This window comes from Chionomys nivalis, chromosome 23 (genome assembly GCF_950005125.1).
Source record: "Chionomys nivalis chromosome 23, mChiNiv1.1, whole genome shotgun sequence".
In the NCBI taxonomy this organism is placed as follows: domain Eukaryota; kingdom Metazoa; phylum Chordata; class Mammalia; order Rodentia; family Cricetidae; genus Chionomys; species Chionomys nivalis.
In genome coordinates, this window is record NC_080108.1 from 11098850 (window position 1) to 11116519 (window position 17670).

Consider the following 17670-nt stretch of genomic DNA (forward strand, 5'->3'; position numbering starts at 1 on the left):
TTGCCACTCATACTTCAAGTAGCTGCAGCCTGCATTCCCTTATAGCCTGCTTCACGAGGCCTCTGCCCTAGTCAGAGAAATCAGCACGTTGCCATGGTGATGTTTCAGGGCTGGCACAGATGATTTTCAGCTATTCACTGATCCACATGTCTGAATACCCAGTTTCCACAAATACCCAGGGTCTGCCAAATCCAGTCCTGGAAGTACTGTATCTTAGTCACAGTCTCGGAGCTTCTGAAGAGTGGGGTTCATGCTCCCGATGAAGGGTAAGCCTGTAGGACCAGGTCCAACAGAGTCAGGCCGAGTTGCAAAGTTCGCTGCAAACTCGTATTCCTGGACAGGGAAGGACTGTGGGCTTGGCTTGAAAGTGAGGGGGTGAGACCTGAGGCGCTGTTCACTTAGCGGGAGCCCATCCTTCCCAGGAGGTTCTTGGTCTGCACCTTGGACACTCCAGGTGGCTACATTTGTTCTCCACCCTCTAGGAATTGACTCCTTGAGGCAGAGATATCTCTCTTTGCATCTTCAAATTGCACAGACCTGGAATAGATCCTCAGCAAATCTTGTAAAAATCCAAAAGTCTCCCCAGTTGTACTAAACACTCTGGCTCTTGAGATCACTGCATGCACGCTGGCCACTTTTGGCTTCAGACTGCCTTGGGGCATGTTGGGCAGGAAGCTCAGCCTGTCCTCAGAACAAGAGCAGGTGGCTATCTACCCTGAGGAGCCCATAAAACCTGCAAAACGTCATCTTCCTCAGCTCCTAGAGTTCAGAACAGAAAGAATAAGACTGCCCTGGACAAGCGTAGTAACTGCCCCGGCTTAGTGGCCTTAGGCTGTGCCAGAGCCAGTATCTCTTATAGTAATGTTGCATGTGTCACTTGGTGTCATTTGCCTACAAAGGACATGTCCAGTGGTAAGGAATAGAGCCTTGAGAGGAGCCTACAGCATACATCCCACCAGGCAGAAAATTCCCACATCTGGCAAATGGGAAGCTAAATCAGAGAAGGAAGGGGGCTGTCCAGAGTCATGTGATAAAGTCATGAAAAGCGTGGACCCAAACCCCAGGGTACCTGCCTCCCAGATGAGAGCATCTCTCTAGTGTCTAAGGACTCGCTTCCAACCCTGGTAGAGAAGAAAAGGGCGCCATGGAGATGTACTCGCCCGACCCACCCATTCATTATCTTTCGCTTGGTGACACTGGTGAGTTTGACTGGTGGCATGTCACTGTCTTGGGCAGGGGCAGTTGAATGTCCTGACCAGAACCCTGACCTGCAGCCTTGGAGCCCTGGCCATGACCGAGACCATCACGTACACATCGGTCAGGGCAGGAGTCTACTGCTCACCTCCTCTGCTACCGTCCATTCCATCACCATCTCACAGGGAGGTAAGCTGTCCTGTCTGCCCCACCACCCGGAGCCCCGCACATGGCTCTACCTGGCCAGGAGCTAAGATAGGCAGAACAAATATTCCACGCGTCAGGTTCAGGTCAGAGCGTCTGGAGATCTGAGACGGCCATCGACTCAGAGCGCTGAGAGATGGCCTAATCTTGGGGGAGGGAAAGAGCATTTAAAATGACAGCTCTTAGGTGCTCTGAAGGCACCTGTTCTCACCCTGACCTGCCTGATAATTGAACTCAGCAAGCGGAACAATGGCAATAAACCAGATGACCACTGGGTATATCTTGCAAAGCAGATGATGGAGAAAAGTAACTTCCACAAGACAAGTGGGCATAGGCGTGCAGAGAAAATGGACCCCTTTGCCTGCCTAAAGAAATGGGGTGCAGGGAGCCTTCTTTGGGTTCCACTCTAACCGTACCCAAGGTTCTTGTCTTCTCAGACCTCCCTGTTCTCTTTTCAGGCAAACTTGTCATTAAAGACCACCATGAGCACATCGAGCTGCGTGCCCGGCACATTCTGATCGAGGACGGCGGAGAGCTACATGCTGGGAGTGCCCTCTGCCCTTTCGAGGGCAATTTCAGTATTGTGCTGTATGGAAGGTGGGATGACCTCACTCGGGGTTCAAGCACTGCTCTTGGGGCTGATGGGAAAGAGGTTTTCCCGTGGAGAGGGAGGCAAGAGGTCTGGACTTCTATGGCAGAGAGGAACCACCCTTGTGTCCCACTAGACTGTATCCGTGAACGAGATAGACGTGGTGATGTGGGTGAGCATCGTAGTGTGGATGGAGCGTGGATGGAGCAGCTGCATCACAGGAGCTTCTGGCAGCAGCTTTCTGGTCATTCCATGACCCTGGAAGAGGTTGCTTAGTGCTGGAAAGGACAGGGTGCAATGCTTCGTAGCGAGGTGTGAGCAAATACCGTTCACTCCAGAGAGGGCACCAAAGACAGACCAGAGAAATTATTCTACCCAAGTCTAGCTTGGGGAACCTCTAGGTTTATTGGGGTTACCTATAAGAGCACAGGTGATTCAGAGTAACTGCATCTCCTAAAAGCCACAGCAGCGTGAGTGCTGACTCATGAAAACTGCATCCATGGAGCTTCCAACCCAACAGGCAGGCAATTCCACGAGAGAGTTCCATTCACCTCAGCAATTGTTTACAGCTTGTGTCTAGCCATTGCTAGGACCCTTCTGAGTCTTCTGGCTTCCCGTAGGTTTCTGGGTCTTAGGAGCACCACTCACTCTCCTGGAGGGGGATGCTTCCATTGGAGAAAACAAACACAAGACAGGAATTTTCCCCGTGGCTTTCCCTTCTGGCTGTGACCCCTTTTTAAGCTATTGCAAGTTCTAAGACGTGGTAGTCAAGCATGTTTGAGTGTAGGCAGGCACATGGTGAAAGTACCTGTGATTTTACAGCCGATAAGGACTGAGACAGAAACCACGGAAGAATGTGGCCGTGACCAGTGTCTGTTAAGCACTGCTACCCTGGGTGCTCACTATTGCTCTGTTTTGGGAAGGTCAGGTTGCTAATGCTTTTCTGCAGGCCTAATGTCATCACCAAAAATGCAGCTGGCTCTCTGAGACCATAGCGGGGATTACGGAACAGTGACAGTCCCCTCGGGGCTCAGCCTCTTGCAGAGACGTCACCGGCTAACTGCTTTTCTCTTGCAGGGCTGATGAAGGCATCGAGCCAGACCCTTACTATGGCCTGAAGTACATCGGAGTGGGCAGAGGAGGCACTCTTGAGTTGCACGGACAGAAAAAACTCTCCTGGACGTTTCTCAACAAGACCCTTCGTCCTGGAGGCATGCAGGAGGGAGGATATTTTTTTGAAAGGAGCTGGGGTCACCGTGGAGTCATTGTTCATGTCATTGACCCCAAATCAGGCACAGTCATCCATTCTGACAGGTAAGGTTGACTTTTCCCTATTCATGCACTCACTTGTTCAGGATCTCTCCCAGTTGGGGGGCTTCCCTGGAGATTGGCATGCAGCAGTGAGTGCCAAGGACGGGGGTCCCGCTCTGGAGAGGTGCCTTCCTTCCCAGGTATTTGTACAGCAAAGCTGAATTTAACACAAATGTGTACAAGTACACACAACCTGTAGTTAGAGATGATCAATTTTCTAACATCCTTTTAATAAACCAACCATGTTGTTTAAACGGATGTTAAAACTCTTGTTTAAAAGGATGAGCTTCTTGATTAAAATTCTTACTATAGTAAACAAAATGTTTTTAAAAAGAGAATGGATGAGGAAAAGGCAGAAAGGCAGCAAGCAGTGTTCACATGGCTAAGAATCTATCACCACTACAGTATGAATCAGAGGCGACAGTTTAATGACGCTGACATACACAGCTGCTCCAGGGAGGGAGACATTGCATGAGACAGTCACACTGTCATTCCCGAGGACTTTGGAGGAGTTGCTTCGGTCTGGATTGGAGATAGAAATCCCTCCTAAGTGTCTGGGTCTTCTCCCAGTCCTTTCCAAGAGACATGAGCTACCACCCCCAGGAGGAAAGGAGACATTAAAAGCCTAAGCCCCAAGCATGTGACTTATTCTACACCCCAGAGCCCAAGCTCTCTAACACTGTGGTTATTTCTGAGGCATTTTATCTGGTGAGTAAACACTATGGCCAAATCAGACCCCTCCTTCTTGGGTATCTGTACAGCAAGCCGAACACCCACACTGGCTTGCTCTGTGAAGATGGCTTCTTTGTTACAGACTTGGGTCCTCAGGGTCTTTGGACAGCATCCCCGTTGCTGAAACAAACGTGTACTTAGGTCTCTGTGTCCATTAGACTGCCACCAGGACTAGCCACATCTTTACTGTCTCTCGCCTTTGCAGGTTTGACACCTACAGATCCAAGAAGGAGAGCGAACGTCTGGTCCAGTATTTGAATGTGGTGCCTGACGGCAGGATCCTTTCTGTCGCAGTGAATGATGAAGGCTCAAGGAACCTGGATGACACAGCCAGGAAGGCAATGACCAAACTGGGCAGCAAGCACTTCCTACATCTTGGATTTAGGTACGGTCCATCACTTGTGGTCTTCACTGAACTGACCAGGGGGTTTGTCTCCAGCTCCACATGACACTGAGTGCCAGCACAGAGCAGGCCGGCACACCACTCCTCCACCCTGGGTGAAGTTCAAAGAGCTTGTGTCTAAAGGAAGCTTGGGTTTCCTTACTGGAACGTCCCCCTATTGTAATGCATGGGTTCCTATATGGACTGACGTCTGTCAGTCACTGATAAGCACTCAGTGCCCTAAGTGAGAAACCTGTAAATCAGTGAGAGTCCCGATGGGCAGTTAAGGGCCGCTTACCCTTTCAGGGTTCCTGTTGTTCTTCGGGAACTGGCAGACAGTGGTTTAGGGATTATACAAAGTATCTCCACCCAGCTAAATACCCGAGGGAAGGGAGCCTTTCTGACAAGTTCCAGTGTGTGTCCTACTTGCTTTGGATTGTAAGATCATGCCTAATATTGGCATGAGCACACATGGACAACTGCAAGAAGCCACTTGGCACACAAAGACCACATCTTCTGATCCTGTAAGCTGGTTCTAAGTTGAGATGCTCTGCCCCAAAGCTGTTAGAGAGTGTGACTCCCAATCTCCAGATACGGACAAGCTCAGAGATGATCAGAGCCTTCTCTAGCCTGCATAGTAATATAACTGGCTGGACAGAGATCTCCTGGGCTGGAAGGGACACCCCAGGTCCTAGGCCGTGTTCTCTGGATGTAGCTTCTGGAAGGGGAACTGGGGCAGGAAACGCAAGCAGCCAAATATGACAGTGATATCTTGGGATGGCAGGGCTCCTTTGTCAGCCAACGCCAAACATGCTTTCATTTCACCACACCATAAACCCAAAAGTCAAGTTATTCATTTACGCCGAGAGAGAGAGGGTACTTTGAAAGGAGCAGCTACTGAAGGGCCTCATCAGAAGAAGGTTGTGGTGGCTCCTGATGACTGGCTTTGAGGCTGTCCTGCATTGCCACTGAGGTGTGACCACAGGCAAGTGACTCACCCTCTTAGCTTAATTCTTGCATCTGTAGACTCGGGTATCTCCGGATCTATCTTCAAAGGACGCTGGGAGAGGTTTCATGGGATAATATGAATAACATAGTTGTCACCCTGCCTGGCACAGTTCGTGATTGTTCTGTCCTTACAAACGAAAGTCGCTGGAACAGTGGGAACCTTCACATTTCCTCCCGGCCACAGCAAGCAGGAATTACATAGACCGCCTCCCCTTCCTTTGTAGGTTTGAGTGATAAGAGCTGAGCATCTAAAAATCGGCAGATGTTCTGGGAATGGTCCCCTTCATTTGTTTGTTCGGGAAATAGTGAGGAGGTATTGGTGGGACTCACTTGACTGAGCTTGCATGAGCAGATGGAGATGAATGGTACGCATGACAGAGAACAGGATATCAGGCAAAGGGGGCTGAGCGCAGGATCACAGCTGGGAGGAGGCCAAGATGATGCTAAGAAACCAGTGGCTCTAGCGAGTGTGTGGCTCTCATGAGGAGCGAGGGAAGACGGAGCAGGGATATGCATGCAAGGGGGGCAGGAGAGACAAGGCTGCAGGGTTGGCATGGGGGGGGGGGCGTCAGTGGCTCTGTGCTGATGCCAAGGGCAATGGGAAGCCAGTTAAAGACTTCAGTAAGAATGCGACATGGCTGAATCCTCCACCTGAGCATGGGTCAGGAATGACTCCCCAAGACAGGAAGTCCAAGCAAAATCAAAAGCTTCTCACACCAAGATTTTTTTTTTTTTGCTTTGTCATGCAAAGGTAGCTGCCACCTTCTCAGGGGATGGGGGTCTTCAGCAAGAGCCTGGTTCTCAGAAGAAAGGCAGACTGATTTCACTGTTTTAAGTTTGACATGCCGCAGGGTCTCTCTCCCTAGGGAAAAGGAAGCCGTAAGAATCCAAATAGTTCAACCTGAGTTATTTTATGCTAAGTTTCATGAAGTGGCGAGAATAAATGAGAAAATCTGATGAGCCTTTCTCAGATAAGCTAACTGGAGTGAACGGAGTTGGAATTCTTCCCAGAATTCCTCATTCAGCTCTAGAGAGGGCACCTCTCTCGTGGGGGTAAAGGCTTCGGACCCGCTTCAGGGAGAAAACTTAGAGGGTCATTTTTGCCATTTCTTAGTTCCCTTCAGTATAGACGTTCAGCATGCTAGGGTGTTGTGTTTAAGATGGAGCCCTTACCCCAGCCACTGCATGTGGCATGCTGGAAAGGCAAAGACCACTAAGGAACGTGCCTGTGAACAGTTCACACTCCCAAAGAGAAAGGGCCACGTGATTTCCCAAATCATAAACCTTTATCCTTCCCTCTCCAGCACTAGGCCAACATATTTCATTCCTTTCTAAGGTCTAAGGCAGGTGGCTAAGTGGCCGGTCACAGTATCCGGTGCCATTTTTCTAGAGGTCATCTCTTGGAGGCAGTGGGCATGCGTGGAATCGCCTCTGTCAGAACACAGCTGCTGTATTTGCTGCAGGATTTAACTGGGCTTGGCGGGTGGCACCCCTGGGTTGTTGGTGTGTTTGATTGTGATTCATACCCATTCATGCCAGCATTGAGTCAAGCTATCTCCAGGGTGCAGAGGCCCAGGCGAGCTGGCTGGTGAGGAAGCAGGCACCCTTGTGTTCGCAAAACAAAGGTTCTTGTTCTATGGGGAAAGGAAGCCCATGGAGTGGATGGTAAATTCCTCTAGCAGCTAGGGAGACTCAACTATGGAACCCTGTCTTTACTCTGCCCACCCAAGTGCAGGCTCCAATGTGTGAAAAACCTGACTTTTTTTTTTTTTTTTCTTTTCAGACACCCTTGGAGCTTCATCACTGTGAAGGGCAAGCCCTCCTCTTCAGTTGAAGACCACATCGAATACCAAGGTAATGAATGGATGGTGGGAGGTCCGGGCCCCTCCGCCGTCTCCCTGACCAGGGGCTGTGTGGGTTGTAAGTGACCAGTCTTAGAACACAGCTGCCCATCTGCCAGGGCCCCGTCGAGACTCTGGGCACTTGAGGTACTACATTCTGAGGCAGGGACAAAGGTCCATGCTGGAAGAAAATAGATTTCTCCCTAGACTCTGAACATCTCCAAAGAATTGTTAATAACTTCTCAAAAAATTATTCCCTGACAAAGAAAAGCTAAGCGCTGGGAGGAGGTCTGCAGAGGAACAGTAAGGACTAGAAGCCATAGAAAGGTTTTGTTGTTTGTTTGTTTAAGACAGGGTCTCGTGTGGCCTAAGATGGTCTCAATTTCTTTTTTTTTTTCCCTTTTTTTATTAAAACAATCTTTTTTTATTTTACATACCTATTCTAGTTCCCAATCCCTCCCCTCCTCCCACTTTCCCCACCTCCTCCCACCCCACTCCCATCCACTCCTCAGGGTGAGGTCTCCCATGGGGAGTCCACGAAGTCTGCCACATCACTTGAGGCAGGACCAAGGCCCTCTCCCCTGATAGCAGAGGATGACCTTGAACTTCTGGTCCTCCTGCCTCCACCTCCTGAGTGTTGAGATTACAGGTCTACATCCCCATCACTAGCTTGCATGGCTCTGGGCATAAATACAGGGTGTACGCATGCTAGGCAAGCGCTCTATCACCTAAGCTACATCCACAGCCCTGTAGAGGGTCTGCATCGTACAGCGTAGCCTCCGCCATGCACATGGGGTGAGAGCTGCTGGTTCTAATCCCAAGGCAGAACTCAGATCATGAGAAAGAACAGGTTCCCTCAACTCTCTATTTGACAGAAAGTTGCAACCGAGCTTTCAAAACTGACACACAGAAGAAAAAAAATGAATGTAACCTCTTTCCAAATGACAAGAATAATCTGGTTAGGGGGCTAAGATTCCTTAAGGAAATGGTTCAAGAGAGCCATAAGTAAAATACAAAAATCCACTGTGAACTGGACTTGGTGATGCACGCACACTGGGCGAAATCCCGACAATTGGGAGGTGGAGGCAACAAGAGAAACTCCAGGTTATCCTTGACTACATAATTCAAGGCTAGCCTGGGCCAGTCTCAGAACAAAACAAACATTAAAGCCAATCCTAATCATATCGAAGATCTGCAGAAGTGAAGGCTTCCTCATGGAGTCTCTGCTTCCTCAAGTGTCTGGTGTCTCTGACAGGTCACAAAGGCTCGGCTGCTGCCCGGGTTTTCAAACTCTTCCAGACAGAGCATGGTGAACATTTCAATGTTTCTTCAACCAGCGAATGGGTTCAAGGTGAGGTGTTTGTTAGAGGCGGGCTGGTAAAACCGGCTAGCAGAAGCCCAGGCTGGGAATAGCAAGGATTTCTCTTACGCCAGCAGGGACACATTACTAGGCATCAACAAAGAAATTGCAACAGAGTTTGTCTTTGATTAACCAAGCCACATGGGGGGACCTGTCAACAAGCTTTCCTCAGTGGTTAAGAGTTGTGTGGCTCCTCCACCGGGCTTGTGACGTTTAGTTTTTTATGTGCTAGATTGTGGTGTTGGTCATAGAAGCTTGCAGGAAGCAGCCATGGTAGTGATGGGCTTTGGGAGCGGGTTTTTGGGTGGGTTATTATTTCTCTACATCTTGCTCATTGGTTTTGTAGTAACAGGAAACTAACGCTGCCTTTGTAAAAGAGAAGTGTCAATAGGAGCGGCTTCCCGTCTGACCTTGTCTCTGCTTTCCGCCTAGACGTGGAATGGACGGAGTGGTTCAACCATGATAAGGTACCTCAGAGCAAAGGTGGGGAGAAAATTTCAGATCTCCGAGCGGCTTACCCAGGAAAAATCTGCAATCGACCCATTGACATACAGGTACTGACCTCACAACAACAGCCAGGGAAAACCCCAAGACTCTGCTTTGAAGAAAGCTCTGTGGGCCACAGCCTTTTCTTGTCTCTTGGGTGGTATGAGTGTCTACCCCCTCCTCTGAAGAAGGTTAATTATTCTGCTCCCACCACGGAGAAGCAAAGGTTCCTAGCTGTGGAAAGCTAAGACTCCAGCACCTGCCTCTGAGTTCCTGATCCTTATTCTCACTCTGCTTCCTCAGCTGTGTCTGAGAGAGCGCCAGCTACAGGGGCCTGCTTGGTCCACACGTCTCATCTGCATTGATGCCCTTTTGAGTACATGGTGAGCAGATAGGACATGAGGTGTAGCCCATGCCCAGCAACCCAGAGGAAGAGCATGCCCTCAGCCCTGCTCCCTCTAAGGTGTATAGAAGTCACCATTCAGAGTCTGCCACTCAGACTCTATTCTACCTGAAGGAGGGGATGACTGCCACATTGGGCACACACTGAAACAAAAGATTCTCACATATGCCTCTTTTCTTTGCCCGTTGCCTGCCACTTCCTTGGGGCTTCCACTAAGCCCTCATCATAGCTGTATCATTCCCACTGCCCGGGATTGCGTGTGACATAGGCTCTGGGACACCTGTTCCATGTGGACATAATCAGGTCCTCTGGGAACAAGGTGGGGCAGACATCTGTGGCCTCCATGGGACTGGAGAAAGCAATGGGGGAAGCATGAGGCAGCAGCAAGATTGTCATTGCCCCCCTCCCCAGTAGCTGGCCTAGAGGTTGTGGCCAGGAAACTGCTTCTGGAAGCCAGAGAGGTCTGAGTTAGCTGAGAAGGCACCTGTCTGCACCAGTGACCGTTTGAAGTACCCACAGTGCAAGGTTTTGAGTGGCATGTCTCCTCAGGGTGGCCTCTGTATTTCTACCACCCTTGGAGTGAGGGTCCGTTTAAACCCCTTGTCCTCATTCTGCGTTCACGGTCTGTTCACAGCCTACAGATGGCTGTAGAGGTCCATCAGATTATTTGACTTCATGGCTCACTGCAAAATTAGGGGTCATAAACGTTCCCTCAAAACTTGGTTCCACGGGCTTACTGACTCCATACATGGGCGTCTGAATGCTCTCTACAAATTTCATTCAAAAACTTGGGGGAAGGGTTTGAGATCAGGTCTCGCCAGCCTGGCTGGCCTTGAACTCACTGTGTAGACCAAGCCAGCACAGGGACCCGCCTGCCCCTGTTTCCTGAGTGCAGGGATTAAAAGCAAGTGACACTCTGCCCTGTTCAAAATTATTTTAATTTACTGGTAACCATGATAATATTATTAAGTATTTTATTATCTGCAAGCAAGGCTAATAATGTTTCTTTAGAGATTCTTGCCATTTAGCAGTGATAGAACTTTTTTTTTTTTTCTCTCTTCTTATCCAAGACTGAGGTCATTAAAAGAGAAAGCTCTGTAATTAAGCAGTTCCTTGAAATCATTTCTGGAGTTTGTCCCATGACGAATATCCAGTCCTAATGGGTAATGAATGAGCCAGGGCCCATTGCTGTTGTCAGTACGACAGGACTCCCTTAAAGATGGAGCTGGCTCTGTGGGGTTCTGAGGTCAGAGGAGCAGGGTTTTTTTTTAACAGTTGATGACCTTGAACTTGGTGATGAATTCTTTGGGCCTTAGTGGGTCCCCTTAGGGACCAGTTTATAACCTGGTCTCAGCTGCTGCAGAGACCATGGAAATCATGCCCACATGACTTGGAAAGAGCTGGAATTTAATTGATTTTTAGCATGCATATCAAGCCAAAGTTGTGGCTCCATTAGGTACAAATAATCTTTCCTAAAAAGTCTAGCTCTAGCTCTCTCTCTCTCTCTCTCTCTCTCTCTCTCTCTCTCTCTCTCTCTCTCTTCTCCTTGGTGATACTTTCCTTCCTTATCCAAGTCTGTCTCCATGGTTTCTGGGCCAAAGATGGCCACAGTGCTTTTCTAAATTGCACATCTTTGAATGACAGTCACAGTCTGCAGACAGACACACCCTGGCTTTGGGATGAGCCCCAGCTGGCAGGAACCACCCTCCTTTGAGCCTATTCCTAAACTGTGCCCTGCCCTTGTCGCTTCTTGCTTGGCATCCCTGCTCAACTTCAAGGATACAATGAGGGCGAACGGAGGGTGGTGGAATGAGGAACAGGATGTTTGAACAAAGGCCTTTAAGCTGGGCATAGCTAGAATGGGAGCAGCATTGAAGCTAATTTATAAACTCGAGCTTCGTTTTTGTCTCTGCCACTGACTTGTGATGCTCATCTTCTTTGCGCATGGTTTTCCTTATCACCAGAACCAACCGCCTCTTCCTAGTTTCTCTGTGAGGATGCAATGGATACCCGCGAGCATTTAGCTCTTTAGCTGAGGCAGTGGATCCCAAGCTCAAACTTTTCTACCTGTTAGCATCGCCTGGGCAGTTTTTACAGTGCTGCTGCCCAGGCTGCAGCCTCAACCCACCAAACCTCAGTCTTTGAGGGGAGAACCTGGGCACAGAGCCTCGAGGCTCCTGGTAGCATGTAAAAACCCTTCTGAGCACCTGTGGGCTGAACGGGGTGAGTCCTTGATAAATAATTATCCAGCTCCTTCCATGGACTCATGGTGGTAGGGTGTTCATCAGGTAGTAGGGGCACACCAGGAGCCTAAGAGAGCCTATGTGTGCTGGGTGCTCTTTACATGTGCACACAATGATAGCAGGAAGTCCTGTAGGACACAGGCAAGGTGTTCTTCCTTCCAGATCCCAAACCTAGCTGACTCTGTCCCCGAAATCAGGACACTTCACCTCCATTCCAAGACTTAATACTGTCTTTCTTATAACAAAACTCTAATAGACAATCGGGATAATAGTCCTGGGCTGTTGCAAATAGTTTTGCAGTGAGGACAATTTTAGCCTTGTAAATAGAAAATGTGGACATTAATCAAGGCTTCCCCGCGTCATAAAAAAGTACCCTTACTCTGTAATTTCCATTCCACCCTCAGGCCACAACAATGGACGGAGTTGCCCTCAACACTGAAGTTGTCTACAAAAATGGCCAAGATTACAGGTTTGCTTGCTACACCCGGGGCCGAGCCTGCCGCAACTACCGAGTACGATTCCTATGTGGGAAACCTGGTAAGCAGGCAGATCCTGGCTCCTTGTTGGGTTAGAAATGCAGCCACGCTCTGGTCTCTGACCTGGCTGCTAGGCACTGTGAAACGGGATGGCTGGGTCAGCGTGTGGAGTATCAAAGAGTCGTAATTACCCCCACTGAGTGGTCTAGGCACAAAGACAGGAGCAGTCAGACATCCCTGGAGTTGAAAGCAGACAGCAACGCTCCGCCCCATCAGACACCTTTCTAGAAGGGGTGGGCATGGTTCAAGAAGGCAGTGTGCTGGTGGACAGGGCTGACACAGACTTTCTGCCTCTTCTGTTATTTATTTCAAAGCCAGTTCCCCAGGCGGTCCTCCTTAGAAAGGACTGGAAATGGCTGGTTTGTTCTGGAATCAGCATCTCCAGAAAGCAGTCATTAGGGATGGACTGGGGGTGGGGCTTACGGCTACTGTAAATAACAGTGGAGAAGGTCTATATTTGTTTTACATTTTGGGCAAAGTGGGTGTGGTGAGGCAGAGCATTGAAAACCAGCTTAGAAGTCAGTGGAAAATTCCTCTGCCCGGAGCTAATGAATGGGTCTTTTTTGGTTGGGTTTTTGTTGACTTCAAAAACCTGTAAGTACTGAGACTGTGATGGAGAGAGCCTGGTGATTTGGGTTTTGGAAGGGCACACCTGGCATTTACCGATTTCCAGAGGGGAGGGGGAAGAGGTGGACAGCCACATGTTTGCTGAGGGCAAAGGGCTGCCTCTCACTCCTTCCTGTTTTGGGGTTACAGTGAGGCCCAAGCTCACGGTCAGCATCGACACCAACGTAAACAGTACCATCCTGAACCTGGTGGACAATGTGCAGTCCTGGAGGCCTGGAGACACCCTGGTCGTTGCCAGCACTGACTACTCCATGTACCAGGCGGAAGAGTTCCAGGTTCTCACCTGCAAAGCCTGTGCCTCTACACAGGTCAGAGTGGCAGGTAGGCATCCCACTTCTACCCAGGCTGCATGAATCTGGACACGGGTAGACCTCAAGTGAAAGGAGATGTGTATCTGTGAGCTATTCTCAGAATGCTGTGTAACAAAGAAAACGATGAGAGTCTCGCTGCAAGCATTTGCTCCGTTCTGATGCATCTATACATTGTCCAGGCAGGCAGCCTAAACTGATATCTTAAATAAATTTACTTAAGAAGAAATGGTTATTTTGGCTCATGGTTTTGGAAGCTTCAGTTCATGGTTTGTTGGCCCTGCTGGTCAGGACAAGAATTAGGAGTGAAAGGAGTTACTTGTCTCATGGCATCCAGGAAACAAAGAAAGAGGAAGATGATCTAACTTCTTCCCACTAGGCTAGCCCTAATAGCATCATGGCAAAGCTTGATTTAACTCATGGGTCTTTGGGGGACACTATCATAGCACTGTCCTTAAGCTGTTCTACACTGAGTCTTGCTCCAGCATAGAAACTGGGTTCAGATCGGTTCTACACTATTCTTAGTCTTCCCCAGACACATTCTTCTTATGACAGAAGTTGAATGTTCCTATAGAAATGAGAGGGAAATGGAGAAATTCTAAAGTCTGGGTTTAAAACTGGCTCACTCTGGGCATACTAGCTTATGTCTAGAATTCTAGAACTTGGGAGACCAGGTATGGAGAATTGCATGGTGAATTTGACCAGCCTGGGGTGTATAGTGAATTCCAAGCAAACCTGAGCTTTAAGGTAACATCTTATTTCAAAACACAATTTTAAAAAATGAACTCAGAAAAACTAAACAAAGCTGACATACTCTGATAAAAAGTCTGCTGACCAAAACACAGGTCAGTACAGGACACAGCCCATGGTCAAGTTCAGCATGAATGACTAGAAGAGCCTCTTTTTCTTACAGAGACTGAAATGATAGAATGAATATTTGTTTGAAAATTAGTCTACCTCAATACTTTAATTTCCCTCTTTCCATAGCTTTCAAGTTTCCTTTTTTCTTCTCCTGAATCTTAACTTTCATTCCCAATATTTGATGTTTTGTGATATTACCAGAAACACAGATTGTTAGATAGCAAAAGAGACTGTCTTAGTTAGTGTTCTATTGCTGTAAGGAGACACCATGACCACAACAACTCTTATAAAGGAACGTATTAGGTGCTTGCTTACAATTATCATCATGGTTGAAGCATGGCAGCACGCAGGCAGACACGGTACTAGAAAGGTAGCTGAGAATTCTACAACCAGGTTGGCAGGCAACGGGAAGAGAGAAAGACACTGGGGCTAGCTCAAGCATTTGAAACATCAAAGCCCATCCCCGATGACGCATTTCCTCAAACAAAGCCACACCTCCTATTCCTTCTTAAGTAATGCCATATACTACTACCTGGGGAAGTATCTCAATCTTGATGAGAAAATTCAGCCCTGAGAAGACATATGCAGTATATTTCAAATGTCTAGTAGTTTAGAAATAAACCTTCAGAAACTAAAACTCTAAACAATCTTTTTTCTTGGCTGGTTGGGAGGAGCCTGATTTTCATGAAGAGAGAAGCCATGATGGAGTTCTGCCTCCTGAGCTTGTTCTTGGGGAAAGGGGGGCCCTGTTGTGTCAGGTACGCAGCTGGAATCCCAAGGCACCCATTACAGAGTCTGCAAAAACATTTTTAGTGAGATGCTAATTTGGGGGTAAAAAAAGAGAAGGCAGTAGCGGGGGCGGGTCGAGTCTAGATGAGGAGAGTTGCAAGGTAAGAGATCCCCTGTTTAAATGATAAGGCTTGAACCCTGCATTCTTCAGGAAAGGCTTTGAGGCATCTTATAATCGAGTCTACATCAATTTGATCCCCAAAAGAAAGAAACAAAGTGAACAGAATAATCTAAGTGATAAAAGTCTAAGTATGTCCCAAGTGTTAGGATCAAAGGCCTGCGCCGCCATACCTATCTTGCTACAATTGCTATTGACATCAGCTACATTAATTCTTTTTATTCTTCTCACGTGTATGTGGGTTTTGTGTGCATATGTGTATGCATGTTCTAATATGTTTGGGCACATGTGGGGAGATGTGCAGGTATATGGGTGGTGGCCCAAAGTTCATCTTGGTAGTCATCCTCTGTCTTTCTCCTGCTTATTCACTGAGGTGGTCTCTCAGCTGAACCTAGAGCTTGCTGACGCAGTTAGTCTGACCAGGTAAGCTTGTTCCAGGAATCTCCAGTCTCCACCTTTGGAGCCCTGGAATTATAGGTGAGCTGCTACATCCAACCAGTATTTACATAGGTGCGGGAACTGAGCTGAGTCTCCACGCTCGTGTGGCCAGTGCTTTGACCACTGAGCCGCCTCCACAGCCCTAAGTGCAATAATTTAGTAGCTGATCCTCAGTGTGGGAAGGAAGGAAGGAGATTGACTAATTACAAATGGTTGGACCTGGTATGCTTCAGTTTGCCGTTTCCACCATTTGGGACCTGTAGGCACATGGCATTGTGGAGGAGAAAACAACCTCTATCATGATTATTAAGGAAGATTCACATCTGGGGCAGCCTGAAGTTTTCTTCTGGAGATCTCTGTGTCTCCAGGTGTGGGAGTCACATCTGTGCACCTTCCTCTCCAATGATGGGCAGGCACCTTTGTGGGGAACATAAGGATCTACTTGCCCAGCAACTCCTGTGCACATAATATGTGCCGGGCAGTTGTATCAGCCTTTTGGGTGCCATGGTGAGCAACATGGACACCATTCCCTGCTCCCAGGAAAGCTGCATCCCGGCAGGAAGAAAGGCCTCCATCAAAGAGCCTGAAAAATACAACTCCAGTCACAATAATGATGATAGAAAGATGTGGGAGGAGCTGGGCACAGGGAGAAGGGATCCAGCTCAGCTGGAGTGGGCATAGTGCTTTCCCTGAGTAATTCAAGATTAAGCAGGGTGATGGGAGAAGATGACAGCGTGGCTAGGAGAGAGAAGTATTGCTAGAAAGGAAGTCATGTAGGCACACTACCTGAGCAGGGTGGTCCAGTCATGAGGAGAACTCCTCGGACTCAGAGGGGGAGAAGGCAACTAGGGGCTTTGTTTGAATGTACAGGAACCCACTGAGGTCTATGAGTCTGCTGGGTGTCCCCTAGCAAGGCAGAACTTCCCATGCCTGCATCTATAGGACACATAGGTGATCACCAATGGGACAGTGCATGGTAGACAACCTCCTAGGGATGTCAGGTGCCCCCTTTGGCAGGTCCTTTGAATTGATGTCACTCCTTGCAGCTCCAAGCAACATGTAGCTATCCAGAATGGGGGAAGCCTAACTGACTACCAGTTCTTGCTGGAAGTAGGAGTAGGACTTCTGCTAAGTCTGGGCAGACTAGACCTCATCTGAATCCCAAGATAGAGCATCTTAAGGTCCAGAGAGGAAATCTCACTTTGAGCAGGAGAGCTGTGGATGGCAAGATAACCCTGAGGTTGAAGGACCCATGCGATGCCAGGCTCACACAGCAGAGATGTGGGGGTTCATGCTAAGGGCTACTGTTCCCAATAAGCATGCCACCAACTCAACCAACTGGACCAGGAGTGTCAGAGGGCTACTTGGGTGGTCAAGTCCCAAAGGATAAAAGTAGGAGTGGAGCCGGGTGGTGGTGGCGCACACCTTTAATCCCAGCACTCGGGAGGCAGAGGCCGGTGGATCTCTGGGAGTTCGAGGCCAGCCTGGTCTACAAGAGCTAGTTCTGGGACAGGCACCAAAGCTACAGAGAAACCCTGTCTCGAAAAACCAAACAAGTAGGAGTGGAGACAATGCTAGACTTGCTTCGTGATGCCCCAAGTCCTTTATGCTTTAGCAGCGAAGGATTCTGCCTCAGCCTCACACCGCCTAGTAGGAGTGGATCAGCCACTCTGCTCAGAGGCTTTGTGTCCCCATGGAAACAGCTCCTTCTGGCAAGCCGTGCCACAGAAGCCTCAGGTGGGGATGAGTATGCGTGCATACCTGTCTGTCCATCTGTCTCTCCTGAGCAGGCACCCACTGCTCCTCTTTCCAAAGTCTGTTCTCTGCTCTCCCTCCCCCACTAACACAGAGGACTCCACCTGCGCATCCCTTTCTGTGCCTGCCTTCTCCCACCTGCTGCATTCTATAGGGTCGCCTCCTCAGTCTGGCAGTAGATAGGAGTACCATCTTCTCGGATCCTCCTTCCTTCTAATTCCAGAAAATAGCCTTCTTTGCATTTTAAAGGTTTGCTGATGAGAAACAGATGAGGAGACAAAGTGCTGGAAACACACGAGTCATCTTAAAAAGTTTTTTTTCAAAATTTTGCCAACTGCAGTGTGATTCCCAGCACCTCTTGATGTGGCTGCAACAGCTGAAGTCTCCCCCTTGGCCTTTTGCCCCCCTTTTTCATCGTCAGCTTCCCACTCTGCCTCATAATCTCCACACTTTGAGCCACTGCCACCACTACTTTGAGTGTCTTG

The 17670-nt window shown here is 48.7% G+C and overlaps 1 protein-coding gene across 4 annotated transcripts in view; it reads left to right on the forward strand.

Annotated features, from left to right (window-relative positions):
- Cemip (cell migration inducing hyaluronidase 1) overlaps positions 1-17670 on the forward strand; it is a 143932-nt gene that overhangs the window by 80237 nt on the left and 46025 nt on the right. For all 4 annotated transcript variants that reach the window (XM_057756206.1, XM_057756209.1, XM_057756207.1 and 1 more), the window contains 9 exons: positions 1237-1383; positions 1857-1995; positions 3065-3301; positions 4236-4415; positions 7204-7274; positions 8517-8612; positions 9054-9175; positions 12158-12290; positions 13046-13237. In XM_057756206.1, the coding sequence (XP_057612189.1) occupies positions 1237-1383; positions 1857-1995; positions 3065-3301; positions 4236-4415; positions 7204-7274; positions 8517-8612; positions 9054-9175; positions 12158-12290; positions 13046-13237 (1317 nt within the window). The remainder of the gene's footprint in view (positions 1-1236; positions 1384-1856; positions 1996-3064; positions 3302-4235; positions 4416-7203; positions 7275-8516; positions 8613-9053; positions 9176-12157; positions 12291-13045; positions 13238-17670) is intronic.